The sequence below is a fragment of the Trematomus bernacchii genome, unplaced genomic scaffold, assembly GCF_902827165.1.
Source record: "Trematomus bernacchii unplaced genomic scaffold, fTreBer1.1, whole genome shotgun sequence".
Classification (NCBI taxonomy): Eukaryota; Metazoa; Chordata; class Actinopteri; order Perciformes; family Nototheniidae; genus Trematomus; species Trematomus bernacchii.
In genome coordinates this window covers 24467831-24492597 of record NW_022987720.1, presented here as the reverse complement: position 1 = coordinate 24492597, position 24767 = coordinate 24467831, and the positions used below count along the sequence as shown (strand labels likewise).

Genomic DNA, 24767 nt, shown 5'->3' with positions numbered 1-24767 from the left:
CACAGCAATAAATGGGGCTTAAGTGAGCTGAACTCGCATGCTGTTCATAGATCCTACAACAACACTGCGTTCCTCTTTCCTTCTTCTCTCTCTACCCTGATTTTCTTTTCATCTCTATGTGCGGTTGTGTAATTCTGAGGGCATTAGGGCATCTTTATTAGCACTGCTATATTCTAATGTCATTATAATGGCTCTCCCACTGGCATATGTAAAGGCATGATATAAATAGTTTGGAAGAAGAATGCAGACCCTTTACATACCCGAAAGCAGCTCGGCAATGTAAAAGAAACTTCCATTACAAGCGCTGCATTCAAGATAAGTGAAAGTACATCATTATTATCATAAATATGTACTTTTCAAATAATTCTTTATATTATTAGCACGTAAGTAGTATTTTACTATGAAGTGGTTTCTAATCTCGGGGCCTCCAAATGGCTTAAATCTGAGGGATTGTGAGATGATTAACAGGAAATAGGAAAATCATAATGCATTGTGTCGTTAAAGCTTATATCACATGTTGTTTTGTTAATACATTTTAAATGTGTAAAGCACGTAGCAGCCTAAAAAAGTACTTTCTACAAACGGAAAAGTCGGAAAAAGCAGAATTAAGGTGTCAAAACCTTTAATTTCTTGACATTTTTGGCATTTCCTTTATTTACTTGAATAGATAAGTGTCCACAAACGTGCGCACACATACACACAATAGCTCTCTGTAGTGGGCTCATCTGTGTCCCCTATCTCTCATTCAGAAAGTGTTGCCCCTGACCGTGCATGCTCTCTAATGCACATCTTATTTCCAGCTTGCCGGGCAGTAGACCCCTCTGCAGTTGTTACCCACCCACCCCCCTCTTACCCCCCCTGCCTATTCTTTACCACAGGGCCATCCCTGCCCACCTATTTGTGTCGTTCTCAGCCAATGAGGAGTGACTGCATGGTGAGCAAGCACCAATGAGGCAACTTTTTCTTCTGTATAAAACTTTTCCGGACAGTTTGCCGGGTTGCACTTTCTGACAGTCCAGGGCTCCGAGAGGAAAGCACCAGCCCAGAGAGAGAGAGAGAGAGAGAGAGAGAGAGAGAGAGGGGGTAGAGAGAGAGCCAGTGTGAACGCAGGGGGGTTGCCAGTTTTTAATCCCAATCCCACACTTCAAGAAAGTGGTGGGTGAACTTTTGAGCTTTCCTTTGTTTTTAAACCTTTCAGTATCAGGGCCGCTCAGACTTGATGTGAATGTTTCTGTGTTTTCTATCCCTTTTCGTTCCTTGAAGCCTCTCCATTTCAGCGAGGATGGAGGACGCACACATGAAAGAGTCGCCGGACGTTCTGTCCCACTTTGGCGTCACTGAAGAAATCGGCCTTTCACCTGATCAGGCCAAGAAGAACCAGGAAAGATATGGCTTCAACGGTGAGGGAAAGAGAGAACGATGGATGGAGGGTTAATAGAAGGAGTATGAGTGAAATGATAGAGGAACCGAGGATGGAGGAACACATCTATCATAGCTTGGAAGTGAGAGTGGAAAAGGTTTCGAAGTATACTGTGAAATGGCTCAAGGAGACACTGGAGGGGAGAGGAAAGAGAAGTGGGATGACTGATAGATGATCTGGCACTGTGTGATGTTTTTGATAATGGTCTAATAACGGGAAACAAAGGAGAGGGGGGGTGATGTTTGTGCAGCAGGTGCATTAGAGTTTCAAGTTTCTAGCTACCGGCTTTAGCTGTTATTGAAGATTCTTGATGTGTTAGTGAATTAAAGCATGACACCTCGTTCTTGACTTTGGGAATAACTCAAGGTCAACTGCAACTGCGTGTTAAACAGAAGCCTCTCTCAGCGGGATGGAGTTGGGCAAACTCTCCAAGGAAAGCCATGAAATGCAACTGAACGCCCTTTAAAAGGCTTTAAAATGACCTTGATGTAGATGCTCCTTATTCTACATCCTGGCATTTGAAAAAAGTGACTTTAAACTCGGCCTAGCAACAGGTGTGATTAATATAATTAACGATCTCTGTTACTGTAACTGGAACACCTGCAGTAAATGGAACAAAGCCATCGTTAAAGCTAATTAATTACACCTGTGTCATGCTGTTAAAAAGACTATTGGTAACACCAACAAAGACACTGAAATGTTTGTAAGCATGCATACTGAGGTTAGCTTTGATCTTTTCACTGTCTTATCGTTGAATCTAATCTAACAGTTTGCAGTGACTCTGTGTTTGTTGTGAAGCACCTCAGCTGAAAATTGGTGTTGACAGAGGAGCTGCAAACTAGAAAAACAAAATAATTTAGGTCACTGTAAAGGTCACTTAGTTAAGTCACTATTTTAGTGCCAACTGGCAGAGGCACAAGGAGGCCTGAACAAAGCAGCTGTTACTTAGCATTTGTTCATCACTTAGGAATAGTTTATTCAAATGTGGGAATAGATTATAGTTTCTGTCATGTCAAGTTCAGTTTGTTTTCAATCCTAAAAGTTTTGGTGCTAATCCGCATTCGAGGCGCACACATTAAAAACAATGCATTGAATGTGGCATGCAGTTATGCTTTATTAATATCGTTTGTCTCTCTTCACCCACAGAGCTGCCAGCAGAGGAGGGTGAGTCCACTTTAATCCTCAAACACCTGCTTTTCATTATTTCACGTTTGAATCACATGTCACGCTGATCACTTCCTGTGTTGACAAGTCATAGTCGTTCATCCAACACCTGACGTTAGCTTCTTGGTCCCCTTGGAGATTGGAGTTATTGTGACCAAAACTACTACTTGTATACTCAAACGCACACAACACAAAATATCACTAAATCCAAGACCGCTGAAACTGAGTTGAAGATCTTGAATGGTTTCGACAATTTCTACATTTAAATCCACAAAACATTTGTATTTGTCATGCCTGTCCGGTAGTTTACTTTAACAGATCGCAGGCATCTTTATTGACTTTGCCCAAAGATCAGTAGTGCATGGAAACATGGAAATCATTTTGGAGTTAGAATTTAGGTTACTGAAGCATAATTAATAATTCCTCACCAAATATGTGTCCTTGGCTTATTAAGGTTTTCTTGATATTGCATGACATTTTTAATGTTAATATATAGATATTTTTCCATATTCAGCGAGAAATAAACACAATGACCACACACACTTATATGCTGTATGGGATTTGATGTTTATCCTTTCACAGGAAAGACTGTCTGGGAGTTGGTGGCGGAACAGTTCGAGGACCTGTTGGTCAGAATCTTACTGCTGGCCGCCGGCATCTCTTTTGTGAGTTTACTTTTCAAATGACATGATAAAGTGCATTTGTATTTACATGGTGCAGTGTGTACATGCAAGGATCCTGCAAAGGTTTCACTACAGGGTCATTGTGTATTTTAGGACCATATGCTAAAAAGACAGAGTGGTTTGTCACACTTTGCTTTTCATTCTTTACGTTATATTTACTAACATTTGGTTCCTGATCAATCTGAGCAACAGTGTCAAAACAGTAGATAGAACAATCATCCTTCATGGTTGTGAATTATTTGGCAAAATCTAGAAAAGAAACTCAAATTTTCTCAAAACTTAAAAAATTATATATTTGACATTTCCTCATAAAAACAATGATTTTTTTTAAGCTGACCAAAAAGAAGGTGGTACCAATTCCTGAAGCACTTACATGCCCTTGCTCCTTCCCATGTGTGATAAGCTTCCCCAATCCAACAGTTAAGTTCAGGTTTAAGTTACAAAAAGGTTAATATTCAGCTAAGTCTGAATGTAGGGACTAACGATCCAGAAAGAGCTGCTTGAGAGGCGACAGAGTTAAATACTAGCTGCTCAATGTCATTGCAAACCAGGTCCTATCTTGCATCTAAACAGGAGTTGATGTTGATAAAGCACCTCTCAAAACAAAACTGAACAATTAAGTAAAGTAAGAAGAATAAAGCAAAGCCGTTACAGAAGTGCACGTTTAGTAACTTTAAGAAACCTGACAGTGATGTTAGAAGACTGAGCTCCGTCTCTCCTGACCGCTCACCTGTTTCTCTATATGATTACACACTCACACTCACACTGGCAAACACAAGCCTGTCTCCATCGGCGAGTTATTAAATTACATTTGGACCCCATGTCCTCACTCTCATTTACACAAGGAATCCCTCTCCCCCCCTCCTCCACACTCGCCTGTTGCTCTCTCTGAAACTGTTTTTGTGGAGGAAGAGCAGTCTGGACGCATTGTCTTAATCTCCATCTCTGCCCTCTGGCCTCCTGCACAAGCTGTCACTATGGCCTTAGAAGGCCTGCCTGGAAGTGTGTGTGGTGTGTGTGTGTTGTGTGTGTGTGTGTGTGTCTGTGTGTGTTGTGTGTGTTGTGTGCGTTTGTGTGGTGTGTGTGTGTGTGTGTGTGTGTGTGTGTGTGTGTGTGTGTGTGTGTGTGTGTGTGTGTGTGTGTGTGTGTGTGTGTGTGTGATGTGTGTGTGTGTGTGTGTGTGTGTGTGTGTGTGTGTGTGTGTGTGTGTGTGTGTGTGTGTGTGTGTTGTGTGTGTGTGTGTGTGTGTGTGTGTGTGTGGTGTGTGTGTGTGTGTGTGTGTGTGTGTGTGTGTGTGTGTGTGTGTGTGTGTGTGTGTGTGTGTGTGTGTGTGTGTGTGTGTGTGTGTGTGTGTGTGTGTGAGAAAGAGAGTGTGCATATATGCATAGCCGGAGCTTTATTTTAAGAAAGTCTCAAGCCAGGACGAGAAACTGTATCCTTAGAAAAAGGTCAGGGATGGAAGAAACGAAGGATGGCCGGCAGCAGCAGAGAGCGAGAGACAGAGGAGGGGGAAGGGATTGAGTTGCACAATCGCATTGTTTGCTACAATGACAAACGATAGATTCAGTGTCGTGTACGGTTTCTAAAAGAGAGAACACTAAATGCTGCAGATACATGGTCATCCTATTCATACACAGGAATGTCCTGTAGTGCTGCCGAGCGCTGACAGCCTGCACCTCGCATTCTGGAGATCGATTGTGTCTTTGAAGAGAAGCAGGGTGAAGACAGACCGGAGAGTGTGAGCAACAGACTATTTTTGGGAAAGGGTGAGAAAAGATGTGAGAGCAGGAGAAAGACAAACAGGGTAGATTATGATGAGGAGGAGGAGGAGGAGGAAAGAAAGTGAGATGCTGTGTGACGAAGATGGGGCTGGTCTCTGGTCAGCTCTGTGCTCCGCTGGCCTGCAACAAATCTGTGTCAATGTCAACACAAAGCCTTTCCGAAACACACCCCCGCCCCCCCCCCACTTCCCACTCACAGGAGCGCAACACATGTTCATCTATAGGTTCGGAAAAAGTCACATGTGAAGCATAGATTTAACACATAGGATGACATAAGAGACGACTATGTCATTCGATCCAGTGATTGTTCGTAACTGTCAGAAATAGAGCTACTCAACGCGACTGTTTTATGTTTAATACTGACCAGCAATAAAAGATAATACTGTAACCCTGAGCAACAGGTGCACAACAAAGCATCAAAAATGTATTACATTAACTCAAAATGAATCAGTCAGTATCACACTGACTCACCTCTTAAACCCGAACAGATCAAATCTTTAAAGATAACAATAAGGATAATTAAAAAAAACACTTCTCTGTAAATTAAAAGGTCCCAGAGCCTAACTTTATGTCAGCAGATGACAGTCCAAAAGTGTTTTATTTAACTGTTTAATTGTTAAAATATTAGAGAAAGCAGCGTATCCTCAACCTTTAAAAGCTGTGACCAGAGAAAACCTTTTTTTCTCCACAAATTACTTTGATAAACAATTAATTTATCACATTTTGGTGGTTGAGTAATGGTCTTAACACTTCATCATTTCACTCAAAGAAGTTCACTGAAAAGCACCTATGTATTTGATGTGACCTCAATGTTTGTAAAAAGTGAATTAATAAAGTAACATTGGAAATCAACAGCTGTCTGTCACCACACACAAAAAACCTAAACATCATTTAGTGGAAGTTATTTAATTTAAATTTGTATTCTGACATGTTCTTTCTCTCAGGTCCTGGCTTTGTTTGAGGATGGTGAGGAGACTGTCACCGCCTTTGTCGAACCCCTCGTCATCCTCCTCATCCTCATTGCCAACGCTGTGGTTGGAGTGTGGCAGGTCAGGAAACACACACACACACATACACACACACACACACACACACACACACACACACACACATGCTAACACACATGCTAACACACGCAGAGGAACAATCACAAGGACACATGCCTGCCTCTGAATGTGTCTTTTACACACACCTAAATAGCCTCTTATACTTAGTAACAGTCACACACAATAAATCAGACGCGGTGGACGGCCTGTTCAGGTCGCGGCTCGCGTCCTTTACAGCGAGAGAGTCCAGAATGAGAGGCATGACGTCAGCCGGAGGTGAAAAGGCGAAAAGGTTAAGCCAACAGGAGCGAGGGGGGGGGGGGGGAAGCGGACTGGGACCCTTGAAGGCTCAAACTGCAGTCTGCTTTGTTACAATCCACACTGTACAATCCACAGTAAAAATACAGAGGGACGATCGGGTTACCACGAGCCTGGAGAGTGTGTGTGTGTGTGTGTGTGTTTGTGTGTGTGTGTGAGAGTGGTAGTGGGGTTCATTATAATCCTGCGGCGGTCATTTGGAAACTATGCACAAGGATTCACACATGGGGGGTAAGGGGGAGGACGGAGAGAGGGAGGGCGGCTGGCATAAGTTGGGCTTTACACTTTGAGGCGGCGGAGGGCAGCCTTGGAAGAAACCACAGACTGAACTGACCGTCAACCTGTTGTTCTGCAGACTGAGACACACACACACACACACACACACACACACACACACACACACACACACACACATACACACACACACACACGCACACACACACCACACACACTCACACACACACACACACACACACACACACTCCATGCTTATTGAAAAGCTGTTTGCTTATGCGCTGTCAATCAAATCTGACCAAACCAAGACCTCACAGCACTGATGATGGAGATTAGCAGTTAGTGTTAAATGTTAACAATAAATGTTGTTCAAAGTGAGTCATGAATATATGGAAAAACCAAGCTTTCAATGACAAAAAAAAGCTGCAATGATCTTTTTTTCCCCCTTTATCCGGACAAAAAACTGAAATTCTCACACAGTGTATTCCTTCAATGTTTTGCAGACTGTAGCAGATGATATCACATTTTCCTGACAAAATAACAGAAAACCCTTAAATACAATCAAATATAACAATATGTCTTACTTTATACACTATAAAAGGCACATTGACACAGGCAGAGTTGGTACAGTGTTGGCATGATCGGGAGGTTGTAGTCCTGATATGACTATAATAATGTATGTGTTTTATTTTGTGTGTTGCAACAGGAGCGCAATGCAGAGAGTGCCATTGAAGCTCTGAAGGAGTACGAGCCTGAGATTGCGAAAGTTTACCGGTCGGACAGGAAGAGCGTGCAGAGGATCAAGGCCAGGGAGCTGGTTCCTGGTGACATCGTGGAGGTTTGCGGTAAGATTCACCAAAACTGGAAGGCTTTCTTTTGAAACTTTAGCTTCTGCATGGACTCAAAGTCACTGTTGAACCACACCAGGATCAGTCAGATTATTTCACTGCAGCAGTGATCTGCTATGCTACAGTATATACTTTGTGTATGACGGTGAACAGGAAATCCTGTAATTTAAGTGTAATAAAGTGTCTCAAAGCCAGCTACAAATACGCTGACTTGAGCCACGAAAGGGTAAAAGGTCAAACCTAATTTCCTGAAACCAACAAAATGGGATTTGTGGGGTCCTTATTTTAGAGGAGAGGAGAAAGCATCTGCCCAATTCCTTCGCACAACATAACCTTAAGGTGCAAATTATTGTGTATGTTTTTAAAATGCAAAGGTAGCAGGTAAAAGTATGACTTTGCCTTCAACAAAGCTATATGAATTTTGAAACTGCTCTTTCACTGTCTGGAGAAGAGTAATAAAAGTCCTTAGCATTCAAAAAAATGCCTCAAATGTTGCAAACATTTCTCTGTGAAAGTCAAATATTGATAGAGTGGATACTACATACTAAGAATATACTGTACAAATGTTCCCAATACACTTTTAATGCGAAGCATGTAGTATTAATTAAGCCTAAGCTCATCTCTGATTCAGGACAACCTTATTTTTTAAATCAGTTTTCACACAAAGAGGAAATCAAGCTTCTTGGCTTATCTGCCCTCATACTTCAAAAGAGTGTGTGTGTGTGAGTAGCTTCATGTCTCCTGATGTCCTTGAGAATGAAAATGGGCCCTTTTAAGGAAGTCACAGAAAAAAGGGGGTGGAGGGGAACTGAAAGAACTTGCTGCAGGAAGAAAAAAAACAAGCTTGAGTATAAATACACTTAATATTTACGGCGTGCTCGCTCCTCTGTCTCTCCCTCTGTTTGCTGTACACCTGTTCCTTTCATTTCATGATCTCCCCAAGGTCTCCCTCTCTGACTGTGATATCAGTTTTCAACAACAACACTATCCATCCAGAGTGCTTTAACCAGTCAATCAACCCTTTAACCCCCCCCCCCCCCACACACACACACACACACACACACACACACACACACACACACACACACACCACACCACACACACACACACACCACACACACACACACACACACACACTACCCTGCTCTAATGCTGCATTCAATTTGATATGAAGCTGTTTGTACTGTACCAAAGACAAAAGCAGCCAAACAGATCGTATAAAATGATTATTCATATCTAAATAAAATTATCTGTGTTTCTGTTTGTGTGGACTCTAGTTGGTGACAAAGTGCCAGCTGACATCAGGCTCATCTCCATCAAGTCTACCACCCTGCGTGTGGATCAGTCCATTCTCACTGGTAGGTGTTGCAGGACAGAAACACATGAAGTATTTTTTCATGCCTGCGTGATTTACTGACCACACTGCCCAACATGTGTGTGTCCTACAGGTGAGTCCGTCAGTGTGATCAAACACACCGATTCCGTCCCAGACCCCCGAGCCGTCAACCAGGACAAGAAGAACATGCTGTTCTCCGTGAGTCTTTTTAATCTGAGTCCTGCTCTGTTTGCTTTCTTTAAAACCTGCATCAAACCATTACCGTGCTGTTCATTCTCCAGAAACCCTACAACTGTCAACTCTCTATATAGCATATCAAACTTTTTCCATTATCAACATTTTCCTTGTCATAGCTTTAGACACACTACAGTTAAAACACTTTACATACCAAATAAAGTTTGTGCCATCATTTTTTACATCTCAAAACCCATTAGTTATCAGTCCAAATCACCTACCAAGGCACCGGTCAATATTTGTTTCCGGTGTAGCCAGAGGATAATTAGGGCAAGACTTCCTTTTCTGTGTGCTGGTCATTGGTTAGAGTCCAATTAGCAACATGGCGTGAATGGAGTTGAGAGAGGACGTCTACAACTTGATAGTTAAAGAAGAATATTTATATGTATTTAGTTTTAGATCATTAAGGTAAAAAGTGGTCATTCAATAGCTGAATAACTTCAGAAAATTGCATTCTGTCCAATGTGATCCACCTTTCTCGCTTAAAAACACAGACTTTTTACCTGCATTCAAAAAAGCCTGCTCAAACATGATTGGTAGATATTTCCCTGACTACAAATAGGTTTGAATGTCTTAACTAATCATCATGAATTTGGTTCGCACATCATGACAATTTCCCCAATTTGACACATTTCAATTAAAACCACAAATGTCAACCTCACGGAGGCGCCAAAAGAAAATGTCTCCAACATTTATCGAATTCCTCCGAGGAACATTCATTTCCGTTTAAAAACGAATTATGGTAAGCTTTATTAACCAACTTTGTAATGTTTTTCTGTTCAGGGCACCAACATCGCTTCAGGCAGAGCAACTGGTGTTGCTATCGCCACCGCTGTCTCCACTGAGATCGGTAAGATTCGTGACCAGATGGCCGCCACCGAGCAGGAGAAGACCCCCCTGCAGCAGAAACTGGACGAGTTCGGAGAGCAGTTGTCCAAGGTGGGTGAGACAGGAAGACACATCTGAAACTGTATCAACAAAGTTTTTATCTCTTTTGATTCATTCTGTGAAATAAGATATAACAAAATATAGGACATTTGTAGATAAAACAAAGCCACCACCAATGTCTCACACACCCTCTGCCTCTCTGCAGGTCATCTCCCTCATCTGTGTGGCCGTGTGGATGATCAACATCGGACATTTCAACGACCCCGTCCACGGAGGCTCCTGGATCCGCGGCGCTGTTTACTATTTCAAGATCGCTGTGGCTCTGGCTGTGGCTGCCATCCCTGAAGGTAAACTCCTGACATTAAGTTTTCTAAGAATATTTATCTTGTGTAGCTCATCTAATATGCTGCTGCACAATTAAAAATCAAATGAGGGCGACTTGCTGATTACTTCTCATCAAAGTCTGCTTGGGACCTAGGTTTTCACTGTATATGTTTTAATGGTTTATTAAAGCCTAATGTGGCGACAGATGTCTAAATTAATGATCTTTAGATGTGGAGTTTAACAGAAGTGAGTTTACCAAACCTCGGCTTGAGACTACATTAGCTGAGACTAGCATAAAAACACTTGTTTAAAAAAATGGGATAGATAGGAAAAAAACTGACATTAAAATATAAGAATAATAAAAAATATATAAATACAACAAAGTAATTCATGTTAATGTTGATCTTTTTTTCTTCATTATATAAGGGGCATAAAACTCTAGAATCTGACTCATATAGAGAGGCGAAGTCCCGCCCATCTACTTCCGACCCTTGGGACCTTATTTCGGAAAAATTATGTATTGAAGTCAATGGGGAGAGAAAGATATCTTTCGATCCCGTTTGAATTGTGCCACGAATTACACATATGATGTTTGTCAATTTAAAAAAATCATTTCCATGTAAAAAAAGTCACAGTTTGTTGTAAAACTGTTGAAATATAAGACTATGAAAAATACGCAACTAGAAAGACTACAAATCCCAGAATTCCGGTCCTGCATGCTGGCTCTTACGGAACCGACTAACTCCCCTTGTGTGTATGTACAGCTCTCAACATGCCCAGACTTGTAGTGATTTTCACCTCTTTTAAAACTTTTCGCCTCATTCTGAAAGAAAGAGGTTAAATGTGCCAACGTGACGGCCGTCTTGGTGTGTGGTGCGAGACGGGAGATGTAGTTCATTGAGCGGTTTCACACACAAAAAAGTGTTACCTCACAGTTTTACGACACATTTTTATTTTTTTGACTTGCAAAATTATCTTTTGCAGTCAGTATTCATGGGCTTTTTTCAAGTTGATTTCTTTAAGGTATAAAATGTCCTGAAGAGTAGAAATAAGTACATCCATCTTCATTCTTTTTTGATGGTTTTGGTGGCAGGTGAAGGAGAACAAAGACATTTGTATCTTTATTATTTTACTCCAAACCTTCCACAGTGTTCTGCTGGAAGATGCGTTGCTATGTGTCCTGGTCTGGCCTGGGATCTCTGCCAAGTCAGCCTTTTCTAATAAACTCATAAAGACCAGCTTATCTGTCTCCTCTTGACTTGGAGAAGCAGCTGTTTGTAAGACAGGAAGCCAAATAATCTTTTATTCCTTGAACTAATTGTTGGTCCCCACCCAACTCCAACAATAGATGACAGTTGGAAAGACGTCTGGTCCATAAATCAAGAGCTTGCATAGTTACTCATCTCAGTCATACCATCTTAACTGCTGTACCCTCAGTTATGATGAAGAGCTTAAATAACATCAAACTCCTCCTTTGCCAATGATTAATTATTTGTGGACAACAACAGTCTGAGATCAAGAGGTGTTCACATTCCTCCATGTCACATTGCAGTTAGCTGCTCACCGTGCCAACGCTCATCACAGACTACAGTCCGATGATGCCACAAGGACAACATCATCTGAAAACAGATGCCCCCCATAACGCCCCTCAACTGGACACGCTCCAGACCTTCTCCACAACATTGTCAGAGTTGATTTTGGCCTTGAACAGATCTGACCGTGCTGCAGCCCCCCCCCCCCCCCCCAACAGGAATACCTTAGGTTGGGTGTCCTCCAGCTGATGTGTGAAGAGCTGTGAAGGGAACACCTGTGTCACCCGGCCTGTGGCAGGAGGGTTACAGTCCTGGTTGTTTTGACCAGACATGTGAGATCATTCTGTCTTGTCACCATGTTGTTTGGCTGAGATAGATATGTGACCCCCGTGAAGACCACTTGTAAATCAATACATGTCCTTCAATGTCTACGTTAAAATCTGGGAGAAAACTGAGAAAAGTTTTAATGATTAATAAAGAGGCTCTATTATGCCTTTTGGGCTTTTCCCTTCCTGTAAACAGTTATATCATTTTTGCTGCATGTTAATGGTCTGCAAAGTCTAGAATCCCCATTTTACCTCCCACACACTCCCCCCCCCCCCCCCCCCCCCCCGTTCCCCCCGGCCTGAAACGCCTCCATTGGACTCCTTTGTTGACTTCCGTAACATGGTGACATCACTATGTAACACTTGCCCCTCTATTGACTAGCACTCCAACACATGTACGGGATAGGCTAAGGGGCGGGACTAGCACAAATCACAAATCTGAAAATAAGCACAATAGGGCCCCTTTAAATTAATCTGGTAGAGCAGTCTCCCATTTACTAAGGCTGAGTATTCAAAATCCTACCTGCTGCCCATTGCTGGATGTCTTCTACTCTCTCTTCCACCTTTTCTGTCTATTTGGGGTATCCCATCCATAAAAGACAAAATGCAAGAAAAACCCAAAATCCAAACAAATGTAATGTTACACATGTTGGTTAGTAATTGATAAACAACTGATAATTCCGGGGTTGTAAGTATTCTTTAAGTAGGTCCTCTAAAATGTTTTGTCCACCTTCCATCAATGATGTTTGTTCCACTCTAATCACTTTCTTCGTCCATCCCAGGTCTGCCCGCCGTCATCACCACCTGCCTGGCTCTGGGAACCCGTCGTATGGCCAAGAAGAACGCCATCGTGAGAAGCCTGCCCTCTGTGGAGACTCTGGGCTGCACCTCGGTCATCTGCTCCGACAAGACCGGGACCCTCACCACCAACCAGATGTGTGTGACCAAGGTAGGTTCAAACACATGCAGATATACTTTAAAGGGGACCTATTATGCAAAATCCACTTTTTCATGTCTTTTATACATAAACATGTCCCCACTTTTTGTCCTGATCCATTTATATAAAAACCTGTCTGAAAATGAGCTGATCAGATTTTGGCCACTTTGTGATGTCATAGCGATTTTTTGGCTTGTGTAACCATTAGCCAATCACCAACCAAGGTAACACCCGCCCACCTTATCACCTGAATCTCCTCCTAGAGCACCATTGTGTTCTTTTTAACCAATATCTCTCAGTGGGGAGTGGGCTCCTTATTTCATCTAAAGTAACAGACAGAGAATCAGCACTTTTGAAACAGGGCTGAAACAGAGGGGATTATGGGATGCTACAATGCATGATCTGTTTGGTATTTCGAGCAAAACACTTCAGAGAGATGTTTTGTACATAACTGAGACCTATAATATATTGATGAAAAACAGTATAATAGGGGACCTTTAAATCAGTCCAGAAGGGTGAGAAAGGAGTGCATATCTAATGTGTTTTTCATCCTGCAGATGTTCATCATTGATAAATTCGACGGTGATAATGTTTCCCTGGGTCAGTTTGACATCTCCGGCTCAAAGTACACACCTGAAGGAGAAGTGTAAGTGTCACGAGAGTTTAAAATGTAATGTTTTAAGACCATGCACGCACACAAAACAACCTTTTTCTGACTGAATGTTTTTATTTTCTTACAGGACAAAGAATGGCAGCTCTCTGAAGTGCGGCGAGCATGATGGTCTGGTTGAGCTGGCGACTATCTGCGCTCTGTGCAACGACTCCTCTCTGGACTACAACGAGGTCTGCAGAGAGCTACAGTTTGTGTTCATGATATAATGTTTAAATGTGACGCACTACCAACCTAAAATGTGCCTTTCTTATTTCTCTGTAATGCAGGCCAAGGGTATCTATGAGAAGGTGGGTGAGGCCACTGAGACAGCGCTGTCCTGTCTGGTGGAGAAGATGAACGTGTTCAACACTGAGGTGCGCGGCCTGTCCAAGGTGGAGAGGGCCAACGCCTGCTGCTCTGTAAGTCTACCCAAGATATCTCACAGTGTGGAGCATGTAATACGTGTACATTAAAGGATTCGTTTAAAGTGATAAACACAAGGAAAATTATCTTAAGTATATAACCTAAAAGGTGATAATATTCTAATGTCCACTCCCCTTAACCCTTGTGTTGTGTTCAAAAGCTGTTACCGTTCATGGTGTTCGCAGGTCAATTTTGACCCATGATTTATTTCAGTCCAAAACACAAAAAAAAAATTACTATCATCCAATATTGTTTGAACTACATCATAACTAACTTATAATGCATTCATAACCGTACAATCCTGTTGTAATTTAACGTTATGTCCCAAAACACATTACACCACATATTGCACACGTGCATGTGTGTGTGTTCAGGTTCAAGTGTTAGTGTACATATTCTTTGAGAAAGGTCGAGTTCTCGTGGGGGGAGGGGGGCAGAGGGAAGGGAGACCAGGTGCATGTTGCGAAAAATTATTGTTACAGTTGATGAAGGGGGTGGGGCTGGGGTGTCTAAAGTCAAAGATGAATCTTGATTGGGCCAAATTTGACCTTGAGTCACCCAAAACAATTCTGCTGGGTCTCCCCAGACCCGAACACCAAATATATTATAATATATTATTGTTTTTTAGAGACCTTCAGACGTGGCAAAAATGGTCAAAATCAGTTTTGTAGTGTTTATATAGCATTTGCGGAGGATATCATGAAGCCTTGTTCTGATAAAAAAAACTAGAGCGTAGTTATTATATAATTTTAACTTGAAACGGGTCACGGGAGACCCGAACACAACATAAGGGTTGAGTAGTAAAACTAAAAGCTGTTATTGCAGGTTTCAGTGGAACTATATCCATAACATGCAGTGTTCTAATAGATATCCTTTGCTTAATTTTAGTTTTCCTTTTCCACCGGTTGATTTTCTTTGCTTTTTGTAACTTTTTGTGATTTTGTAACAGGTGATCAAGCAGCTGATGAAGAAGGAGTTCACGCTGGAGTTCTCCAGAGACAGAAAGTCCATGTCAGTTTACTGCTCTCCTGCCAAGTCTGGCAAAGCTCCTGTTGGAAACAAGATGTTTATCAAAGTGAGTGTGTGACATACAGTATACAGTAAAGAGTCCACCTGCAGTGTCAACGTACTGTAGTCTTAGTCCTAAACCAAAGTAATAGATAAATGTGAATCTCATGAAGGTGCATGATAAAAAAGTCAAGGCATCACCAAAGATATTACAATTCCTCCTCAGGTTATGTCTGAAGCAAATGTCAGGGTAATCTATTTCATAGTTTTTGATATATTTCACTCACAACTACGACTGTGAACTTCATGGTGGCAGGAGAAGACTTAAATCATTAGGATGCCTCTTTGAAGCAAAATGTTGTTGCAGTCCATCCAAAAGTTGAAGGACTGACCCAACGAGGCTGACATCCCGAAAAACATGCCACTAGCAAAGGAACATATTTGAGGAACTTCAAACAGAATTAATAACAAACAGTTCCACATAAAGCTGTTTAAGTAGAAATAAGTTGTCAAGAAATAGTCTAAATGAAGTTGAAATCAATCAAATGGTATATAACGTATGCTATATATTGATAACGATTATATTACCTTCATCACCAGGGAGCTCCAGAAGGAGTCATCGACCGCTGTGCGTACGTCCGTGTGGGAACCACCCGGGTTCCTCTGACCGGCGCCGTCAAAGACCACCTCCTGTCCGTCATCAAGGAGTGGGGCACGGGGCGCGACACCCTCCGCTGCCTGGCCCTCGCCACCTGCGACACCCCTCTGAGGAGGGACGAGATGAACCTGGAGGACGCCACCAAGTTTATAAACTATGAGGTAGGAGACAGAAAAGACATCACAGATGTATCTGTACAAACACACATCTCATTGAGATGTTGCAGTGGTTTATGTACTTGATTGCAAGAAGTTTCAAAAGACATTAAACAATTTGCTCTCCTTTTCTCCAGACTGACCTGACCTTTGTGGGCTGTGTTGGCATGCTGGACCCCCCCCGTAAGGAGGTCATCGGCGCCATCGAGCTCTGCAGGGCTGCTGGCATCCGTGTCATCATGATCACCGGTCAGTATACAAGTCGTACATAAGGATGTGTGGCTTTTGCGTCCACTGAACTTTTGTAAAGCGACCACAAAGGGTTAAATTAGTCCAAAAAAAAACGTTTCTTCTGTTTCTCTCTGCCATTGTTCTGCCTATTATGTTCAACATGTACTTTGTAACATGATAAAAGTCAGGCGCAAAAAAAGGGGCAATTTCCACTCAAAGATATTATGGGCAAATAAAACGTGTGCAAAATCTTTGGTGAATCAGACATTGACAGATAGTGGTTGCAAATGATGCTCAATCCATTTTTTCCCGTCAGTATTTTAATCTCATCTTGTAGGACAACAAGCAAAGTCTCGACAAAAAACAATGAAGTCTTCCTTTCTGTCCTCCCAGGTGACAACAAAGGCACAGCTGTGGCCATCTGCCGCCGTATTGGCATCTTCACTGAAGACGAGGATGTCACTTTCAAGGCCTTCACCGGTCGTGAGTTTGATGATCTCTCTCCATACGATCAGAAGATCGCCGTCAAAAAGGCTTGCTGCTTCGCCAGAGTGGAACCGGCCCACAAGTCCAAGATCGTTGAGATCCTGCAGAGCTTCGATGAGATCACAGCCATGGTGAGGAGAAGAAAAGAGTGTTAATTTTGTTGGGTTTGTACTGAAAATGAAATGATGCCAAATACATATCTTCCTCTGTCCTCTATTTCCAAGACGGGTGACGGAGTGAACGATGCCCCCGCCTTGAAAAAAGCGGAGATTGGCATCGCCATGGGCTCTGGCACTGCCGTTGCCAAGTCTGCCTCTGAGATGGTCCTGGCTGACGACAACTTTTCCTCCATTGTGTCTGCTGTCGAGGAGGGCAGAGCCATTTACAACAACATGAAGCAGTTCATCCGCTACCTCATCTCCTCCAACGTGGGCGAGGTCGTCTGGTGAGTGCACACTGACCAATAAAGACACACAAATGTCAGAATGTCAAACACTTTGAGAAAGGGGAATTTGCATTAGGGCTGCGTAACACACTAGTTGTTTTATTGTATTATCTGAAAGTGTCCCCACCACTTTTCAAAACAAACCGACGCCCATTATCTAGGCATATTGTTGTTTGACCAATAAATAATCTCCAACCCATTTAGGCATCCAGCCCGTGTCAGGGAGTCTTCTTGACACATCTCTTGGAATAAGTGGCAATTTAGCTAATAATGAGTATCCCACCACGTTTTGTGGCGTTTAAAGTTAGTAGAAATATAAACGGCATTACAAAGGCTCGATGCCACGAACACGTCTCATTTAGTTTTTTGCAGTGTAATGATAAGACAATAAAGCAGTTTTGATTCGAAGAGAGTGCCTTTGAGTTCTGTTGGTGATAAAATGATGTGCCCCCCCCCCCCCCCTCAGTATCTTCCTGACGGCGGCGCTGGGTCTCCCCGAGGCTCTGATCCCAGTCCAGCTGCTGTGGGTGAACCTGGTGACTGACGGTCTGCCCGCCACTGCCCTGGGCTTCAACCCCCCCGACCTGGACATCATGGGCAAAAGACCCCGTTCCCCCAAAGAGCCCCTCATCTCCGGCTGGCTGTTCTTCAGATATATGGCCATCGGAGGTACAACACATTATGTCCTCGCTCTGTCTCTCTCTCTCTCTCTAACCGTCTCATCCAGTGAAGCGTTTCATTTGGTTTGAGTTGTACTGCAGATAAGCCCCTCGTCCCCTGGTGGTTCGGCAATTTCCTTTTCATTCGGTCTTAAATGGCCTCGAGCGATTGTTGATAAGAGTTGTTTTTAATCTAAATGATGTTGTTGCCATGGTAACACATCCGCCTCCTGGGTACCATGCACCAGATTCATATGGATTCCTTTCACAACGTCATCAAAAAAACTCACTAGCAGCGATGATATGATCCTGATCCGCAGGTTGACTCAATATGTTGGATCTAAATTCCTGTATAAAGACGTTCTGTGTGTAGATGAAAGCCTGCAGACTTCTTTATGAAACACTTTCATCTCTCCCCCAGGTTACGTTGGAGCAGCAACAGTGGCTGCCGCTGCCTGGTGGTTCCTGTACTGCGACGAAGGCCCCGGAGTGAGCTTCTACCAGCTGGTAAGAAGAAGACATATTCGGCTCATTTCAAGTTCATATTTGCATTTTGTGTCTCCACTGTGACATGTCTCCATGCTTTAATGATCAAAAAGCTCTTTATTTTTCTCATACTGCCTGTGCTGCAGCACCTCTTTTCACCCTCTGTCTGAAACCAGAGCCCAGTCTGCTCTGATTGGTTAGCTGGCAGGCTCTGCCTCATGTGGTTATTGTATTCATGTTTCTGTGGTCTTAATTTTAACTTTTGTTCTTACTTTTGAAGCACTTTGTGAATTTGATTTATGTGAAAGGTGCTATAATAAATAAACGTATTATTATTATTATTACATTACATGTACAAATACCAGGCGTCTGTGGACTCCTCCAGCTGCTATATGTGAAACCTTTCCTGTAGAACTCCTGTAAAAACCCTCTACCAACAAACTTCATGAAAGGCTTTCAGCGTCTTAGAGACCATGCAGGGTTTAAGTCATATTTGATTCCTCCTTCCTCTCTGTCAGTCCCACTTCATGCAGTGCAGCGATGACAACGAGGACTTTGAGGGGATCCACTGCCATGTGTTTGAGGCCGCCCCCCCCATGACCATGGCTCTGTCCGTGCTGGTGACCATCGAGATGTGCAACGCTCTCAACAGGTCAGAATGCACTGTGAACACATCCTGCCAGCACTCACTGCTACACTGTTAGTGAGCAAGACACAATATCCTCCCTAAGTGGTGAGGAATACATCAACTCAACTCCTGAACATATGTGCACATTTAAAGTACTTTAACATTATTATTATATTTTACTTAAAGGTAGGGTAGGTAAGTTTGAGAAACCGGCTCGAGTTACACTTTTTGTTATATTCCATGGAATGCTCTTAACATCCCGATAGCAATGAATATCTTAAGTGCTTTGACAAAAAATCCATAAAAAATGTCATCTGTGGAAGCCATGTACTGTAAAAAGTACGACCAATCATTTTAGTCGGCCCGGCTAAAATAACTGGATGGCCTACCTGCCTGTCAGCCTTCCATCTGTGCACAAACTTATCCTCGTGCCCTCATTGGTCATGTGGCGTTCGTGTGTGTTGGAGGAGGGGCTCTGTAGGAAGTGGCAGATTTTCTCTCCGGTCGTGTTATTTCAAATTCTAGCGATCTCGAGCCGGTTTTCCAAACTTACCTACCCTACCTTTAACTGACGCCTTTATTGAAAGTAGCTTACAATAAGTGCAATAAACCATAAGATACAAACTCATAAAAACAAGAAAAGTGCTGAGATACTCACTTCAAATAAGCCCAACCATTGTAAGTGCTGCTGCATTAGTTTCAATAGTTTTTATTTGTTGTTTATTGGTACTTCTTTTCCACTACAATTCAGTAACAGAATAAGGGATTTACTTTTTTACAATTAGCTGATAATACTCTTGTACTTTCAATTAAATTCGGAATTTAAAAGCAAAACTTTCCCTTTAAAATTGTTGATACTTCTCCCACCCCTGATCAATATATGGTACAATATATAAAAAGTTCAAATTAGCTCCCCATTTTCTGTAATAGGTACTTTTAAAGCATTCCTCATATCTATAAAACAGAGGATCATGAGCGTTCATTGATAGTATACATTTTGAAACTATGTCTATGGTAGGAACACAACATTTAAGGACCTCCTGTTTCAATATTTACCATATAGATGTGTTTTTACATCCTTTTTTTTACTTTTCATAAGCCCTCCCACATGTTCAGCCTGTATTAACGTCCCCCTCCTCTCTCCTCCCCCAGCCTGTCAGAGAACCAGTCTCTGGTGCGCATGCCTCCCTGGAGCAACCTGTGGCTGGTGGGCGCCATGACGCTCTCCATGTCCCTCCACTTCATGATCATCTACGTCGACCCCCTGCCCGTGAGTCCCCACCTCTCACTCTCTCTCACTCTCACTCTCACTCTCACTCTCACTCTCACACTCACACTCACACTCACACTCACACTCACACTCACACTCACACACTCACACTCACACTCACACTCACACTCCACTCACACACTCACACACACACTCACACTCACACTCACCACTCACGCTCACCACTCACACACACACACACACCACCTCACACTCACACTCACACTCACACGTCACATCACACTCACACGCTCAGCACTCACACTCACACACACCACCTCACACTCAACGCACTCACACTCACCCTCACACTCCACTCAACACTCACACTCACCCTCAGCACTCCGCTCCCACACACACTCACACACAACACTCACACTCACACACACAGCACACTCACCCTCACACTCCACACCACACTCACACTCACCTCACACTCACACCTCACACACACCTCACTCACAACACACTCACACCTCACACACAACACTCACACTCACACTCACACTCACACTCACACTCACACACCCACACACTCACACTCACCTCACCTCACCCCTCACCCCTCCACACTCCACTCACAATCACACTCACACTCATCACCTCACTCACACTCTCACTCACACTCTCACTCTCACTCTCACACACACACACACCCCACACACACCACACACACACTAGCACGTATAATTACAGTTATAAGCACTCTTACTATTCAAAATGCTATAAAAGTGTAATCATAATGCATTTATGGGATTTTATATTGTGTTAAAGGTCGAGTATCATAATCATTCATTAGTTTAGACTGCAGATTATCTGATTATAATGCATTGTAAAAGAAATATGAAGACTATAGGAATTATAATAGACTTTGATCCTGCAAAAAAATGAGTGATAAACTTTGAAGTAATTTGATACTTTTAAGTCTTCATAAAAAGCTTTAACGTGTTGAGATTATAGGTATAGTGCTTATGTTATAACTATACAGTGCTATAAGCAGAACATGGTTTATTGTAAAAGACATTACAGATGTGGCGTGTTACCATTTCTTCTCTTCTTTGCATCTATTGAAAAGTGTATTCACATTGATGTTACTAGTATCTGTAGAATGAACACACAGCTTGTTTCTAACTGGACGTTGTGCGTGTAGTTTCGCAGCTTCAACTCTTTCCCCTCTCTGGTCCAAGATGATCTTCAAGCTCACACACTTGAACGTGGAGCAGTGGCTGATGGTCCTGAAGCTCTCCTTCCCCGTCATTCCCTCGACGAGGTGCTCAAGTTTGTGGCTCGCACATATCTGGAGGGTAAGCTCAACATGTGACCTGTGACCTGTATGTATATGGTGTGTTTTAAATATAAACAGTATGGGGTAATACACATTTCTGGAACAAATATCAGTCTGTGTTATAAACAAGAAAACATGTGGTTAGACTTAGAGGTCAAGTTTGAATACACTTTTTTTTTTTTTTTCTAACTTAGTTTTTATTTCAGATTCAGTTTCATTATACATACATGTTCACATTCTGGTCAACAGTTTTTCCATTTTCATTTAGCTGTATCTACATAGCCAACATAACAAAAAGAAAAAAAGTACAAAAAGAGATCAATAAAAATAATAATAAAATAACACATGAAAATATAAATACATACAAATAATAATAAAATAAAACAGCAAAGGAGGGGGAGGGTCATCTGTGTTGTGTGTCTGTGTCTGTGTCTGTTGTGTGTGTGTGTGTGTGTGTGTGTGTGTGTGTGTGGTGTGTGTGTGTGTGTGTGTGTCTGTCTGTGTGTGTGGTGTGTGTGTGTGTGTGTTCACATTCTGAAATAGATTTAGACAACTAATGCTGATCACATTATTATGAGTGTTTACGCAGCCTAAATACTTAGCTGGTATAATTTTTTTCAAAATGTTATTACAAGATGTAAGACTTTACTTGTAAAATATACATATGTGTACATTTAAGAACACACAACTTCATCTTACTTTAACATTTCAACCTAAAGCTGTGCCCCAATGTCTCATTGTAATCTATTCGTACTTATTTGAATGTATTTGAACTGTTATTCTATCCTCTCTGCTTAAATGTAATCTTTGATGATATTTCTCTAATTTCCTCTCCTTGTTACTTTTCTCTCCTTCATTCCTTTTTCTGACAATCCAGTCTCCCCTTTATCACTAGCAGGTATTCCCCTGACTCATGATACAGATTTAAGCATGTTGTGTTTCTCTGTCTGGACTAATGCATGTGGATCCTCCTGTTTGGCTGGAGGTGCATCGGTCTTGATATACCATTAGAAATCTAAAAATTGGTCTGAGCATCAAACAGAGTATTTGCATCGTGGAAGTTTTGAAATGTCGTTTAGGTTATTGCTGACAGATGCTTTTGATCCTCTGAAAGTAGGAATAACATTAGCACATGTTGACTATGCATTAAAGTGATCAGACTAATAATGTGCCTTTTAATAACAAAGTTGTTGCAGGATTATTCCTCACACTGACCTTGTATGCTTAGGTGTGGTTTTATAAACAAGGTTACATGTAATAATGTTTGCCTGCTTTTGTGACATGACTGATAAATAATGCTTATTTTCTGGTGACCTTACCCGACTCTTGCACTAGGTGGGGTAGTTTTCCACCTAGTTAATGTTGTGTTTAGATTTGTTACCTTTATTTATTTACTTGAAATTGAACTGTATTTAACGTCAATCTCCTACTATATGACACTGTAAAACATTAACTCAGTGTGATCAGGGTGAACTCCACATTAACTCACTGTGATCATATGTAAAAATGAGCACTCTTTGAGCAGGAAGTTACTGGTTTCGGCCTAAATTGTTCCTGCACATTTTTCATTTTTAGAATGTAAACATTGTTGAAAATAGTTTTCTAAAGGGCAGATTTTGTTAGCTTTGACAAATACAGGCTAGCTGTTTGGTGTGTGCTAAGTGATGCTAGCCAGATGCTGAAAGGCAGTGTCTATACTCTCATCTAGCTTACTGTGTGCAACAAATCAAATCAGACATCTCCTATAACAAATGCACCCTTCTCTCTAACAATTAACAAACCCGTCACACTCCCTTTAGCTCACAACTAACTGTCTTATGTTTCCTCTGCAGGGAAAATCTAGAGTCCGAGCGACAGGTGGAGAGTCAGGACGGAGAGAGAGAGAGAGGCAGAGCGCTCTCACGAGGAGAGCCCACCTGATCAAAACATCTAGTGGCATGAAAACTAAATAAAAACACAAAGCCATCTGAAAATACACCAAAAGAAAGCTGCAAAATATTTTTTCTGTGTATGTACTGAAGTTAATATATAGGTGAGAGTTAAAAAACTATTCTGTGTTGATTCTATTCTTAAAGAATAAAGATATGTATTAAAGAAAAGTGCGACTCTGTATCAGTGCTGTGTTTTCTGTTGGATTTGTATACAAGGCTGTATCGATCGTAAAGGATATCCAAATAACAAACTTACCTTGAGTCTTAAAGAAATGGGAGAAAGAGGGGGGGGGGGGGGGGGGGGGGGGGGGGGGGGGTATAGCTTTGAGTAAAAATATAATTATAATCCCTTAGCTTAAACCGAAGAACAAAAGGGAATTAAATGAATATATAATACACAATTCATATGTTTTAAAACAATACATTTAAAGTAAGATATTTCGGCTCCGACATAGATGTTTAACAGTATTTCCAGATATTAAATAAGGTTGTTATTTAATAAGAATCATAACTTGCTCAATAAAAACATATTTATGAATTTAATTTGGTTTCCATCAGTTGTTGCGCAAGACGTGGATTACAATGACGAAACATTAAACAATGTGTAATTGTTATAATACTTTAAGACTCAATTGTATCTTATGTATAAAGTTAACTATTGACATTATTCTATAAAGTGTTCTACCTTTATTCCCCTGTGGTAAAGTTTCATTAGCAGCAGTCTTTTTATTAAAATGTCAAGATCACTCGTGTATTTCCAAAAGGTTAAATATAAATTAAGCTTCATAGTAAATGAAATCCTATATTATTAAAGGATAGTGTCGACCTGTTTTGCATGATAAGAAACTGCAATAAAAGCCAAGTCCAGGTTGAGAAACGTTATCGTATTTCATTATGAAAGATAGTGACAGCCTATCTTATACTTACAATATGTATTAAAAGATGACAAAATGTTACATATTCACATTTCTTTTTGCTTGGCTTCTGTCCTTATCCATAATCATAAATGATCTTTTATGATTGTGTGGCAACGGGAGCAGTTCCTGTAAAGCTCAAATAGACAAATATGAATGCATATCATTCAAATCAAACCTGGAATGCATTTCATTTAGGAGAGTTTCTACTTAGTATCACTGTTATTCATTATTGCACTGTGATCCTTTGCTTCCAGAGGTCCGCCTTCACATACATCACATTTAAAAACTGATAGAGGGAAACATGGAGTGTTGGATTGTTGAGTGTTTTGGAGTAATGTCAGTTTACACAAGAAAATACATTTACACATGTATTAGTAAAGGAATAAGCATGTTACTGGTGTAAGATAAAAGGAATGCAAATATTCTTAGAGAACATTCCAGGTTCACAAAATCACTTTGGTC

At 41.6% G+C, this 24767-nt stretch overlaps 1 protein-coding gene across 1 annotated transcript; it reads left to right on the top strand.

Annotated features, from left to right (window-relative positions):
- Positions 1 to 1024: 1024 nt before the first annotated feature.
- On the top strand, positions 1025 to 23412 carry atp2a1 (ATPase sarcoplasmic/endoplasmic reticulum Ca2+ transporting 1). The gene is made up of 26 exons (XM_034142316.1): positions 1025 to 1155; positions 1264 to 1400; positions 2567 to 2584; positions 3167 to 3249; positions 5993 to 6097; positions 7353 to 7491; positions 8772 to 8852; positions 8943 to 9028; positions 9848 to 10003; positions 10158 to 10299; positions 12917 to 13083; positions 13629 to 13717; positions 13812 to 13914; positions 14011 to 14142; positions 15096 to 15221; positions 15755 to 15973; positions 16105 to 16216; positions 16592 to 16815; positions 16909 to 17129; positions 17596 to 17798; positions 18210 to 18295; positions 18793 to 18926; positions 20055 to 20172; positions 21360 to 21476; positions 22335 to 22355; positions 23290 to 23412. Exons 2-25 carry the CDS (start codon positions 1283 to 1285, stop codon positions 22350 to 22352), a joined length of 2997 nt encoding a protein of 998 aa, XP_033998207.1. The 5' UTR covers positions 1025 to 1155; positions 1264 to 1282; the 3' UTR covers positions 22353 to 22355; positions 23290 to 23412.
- Positions 23413 to 24767: the final 1355 nt, after the last annotated feature.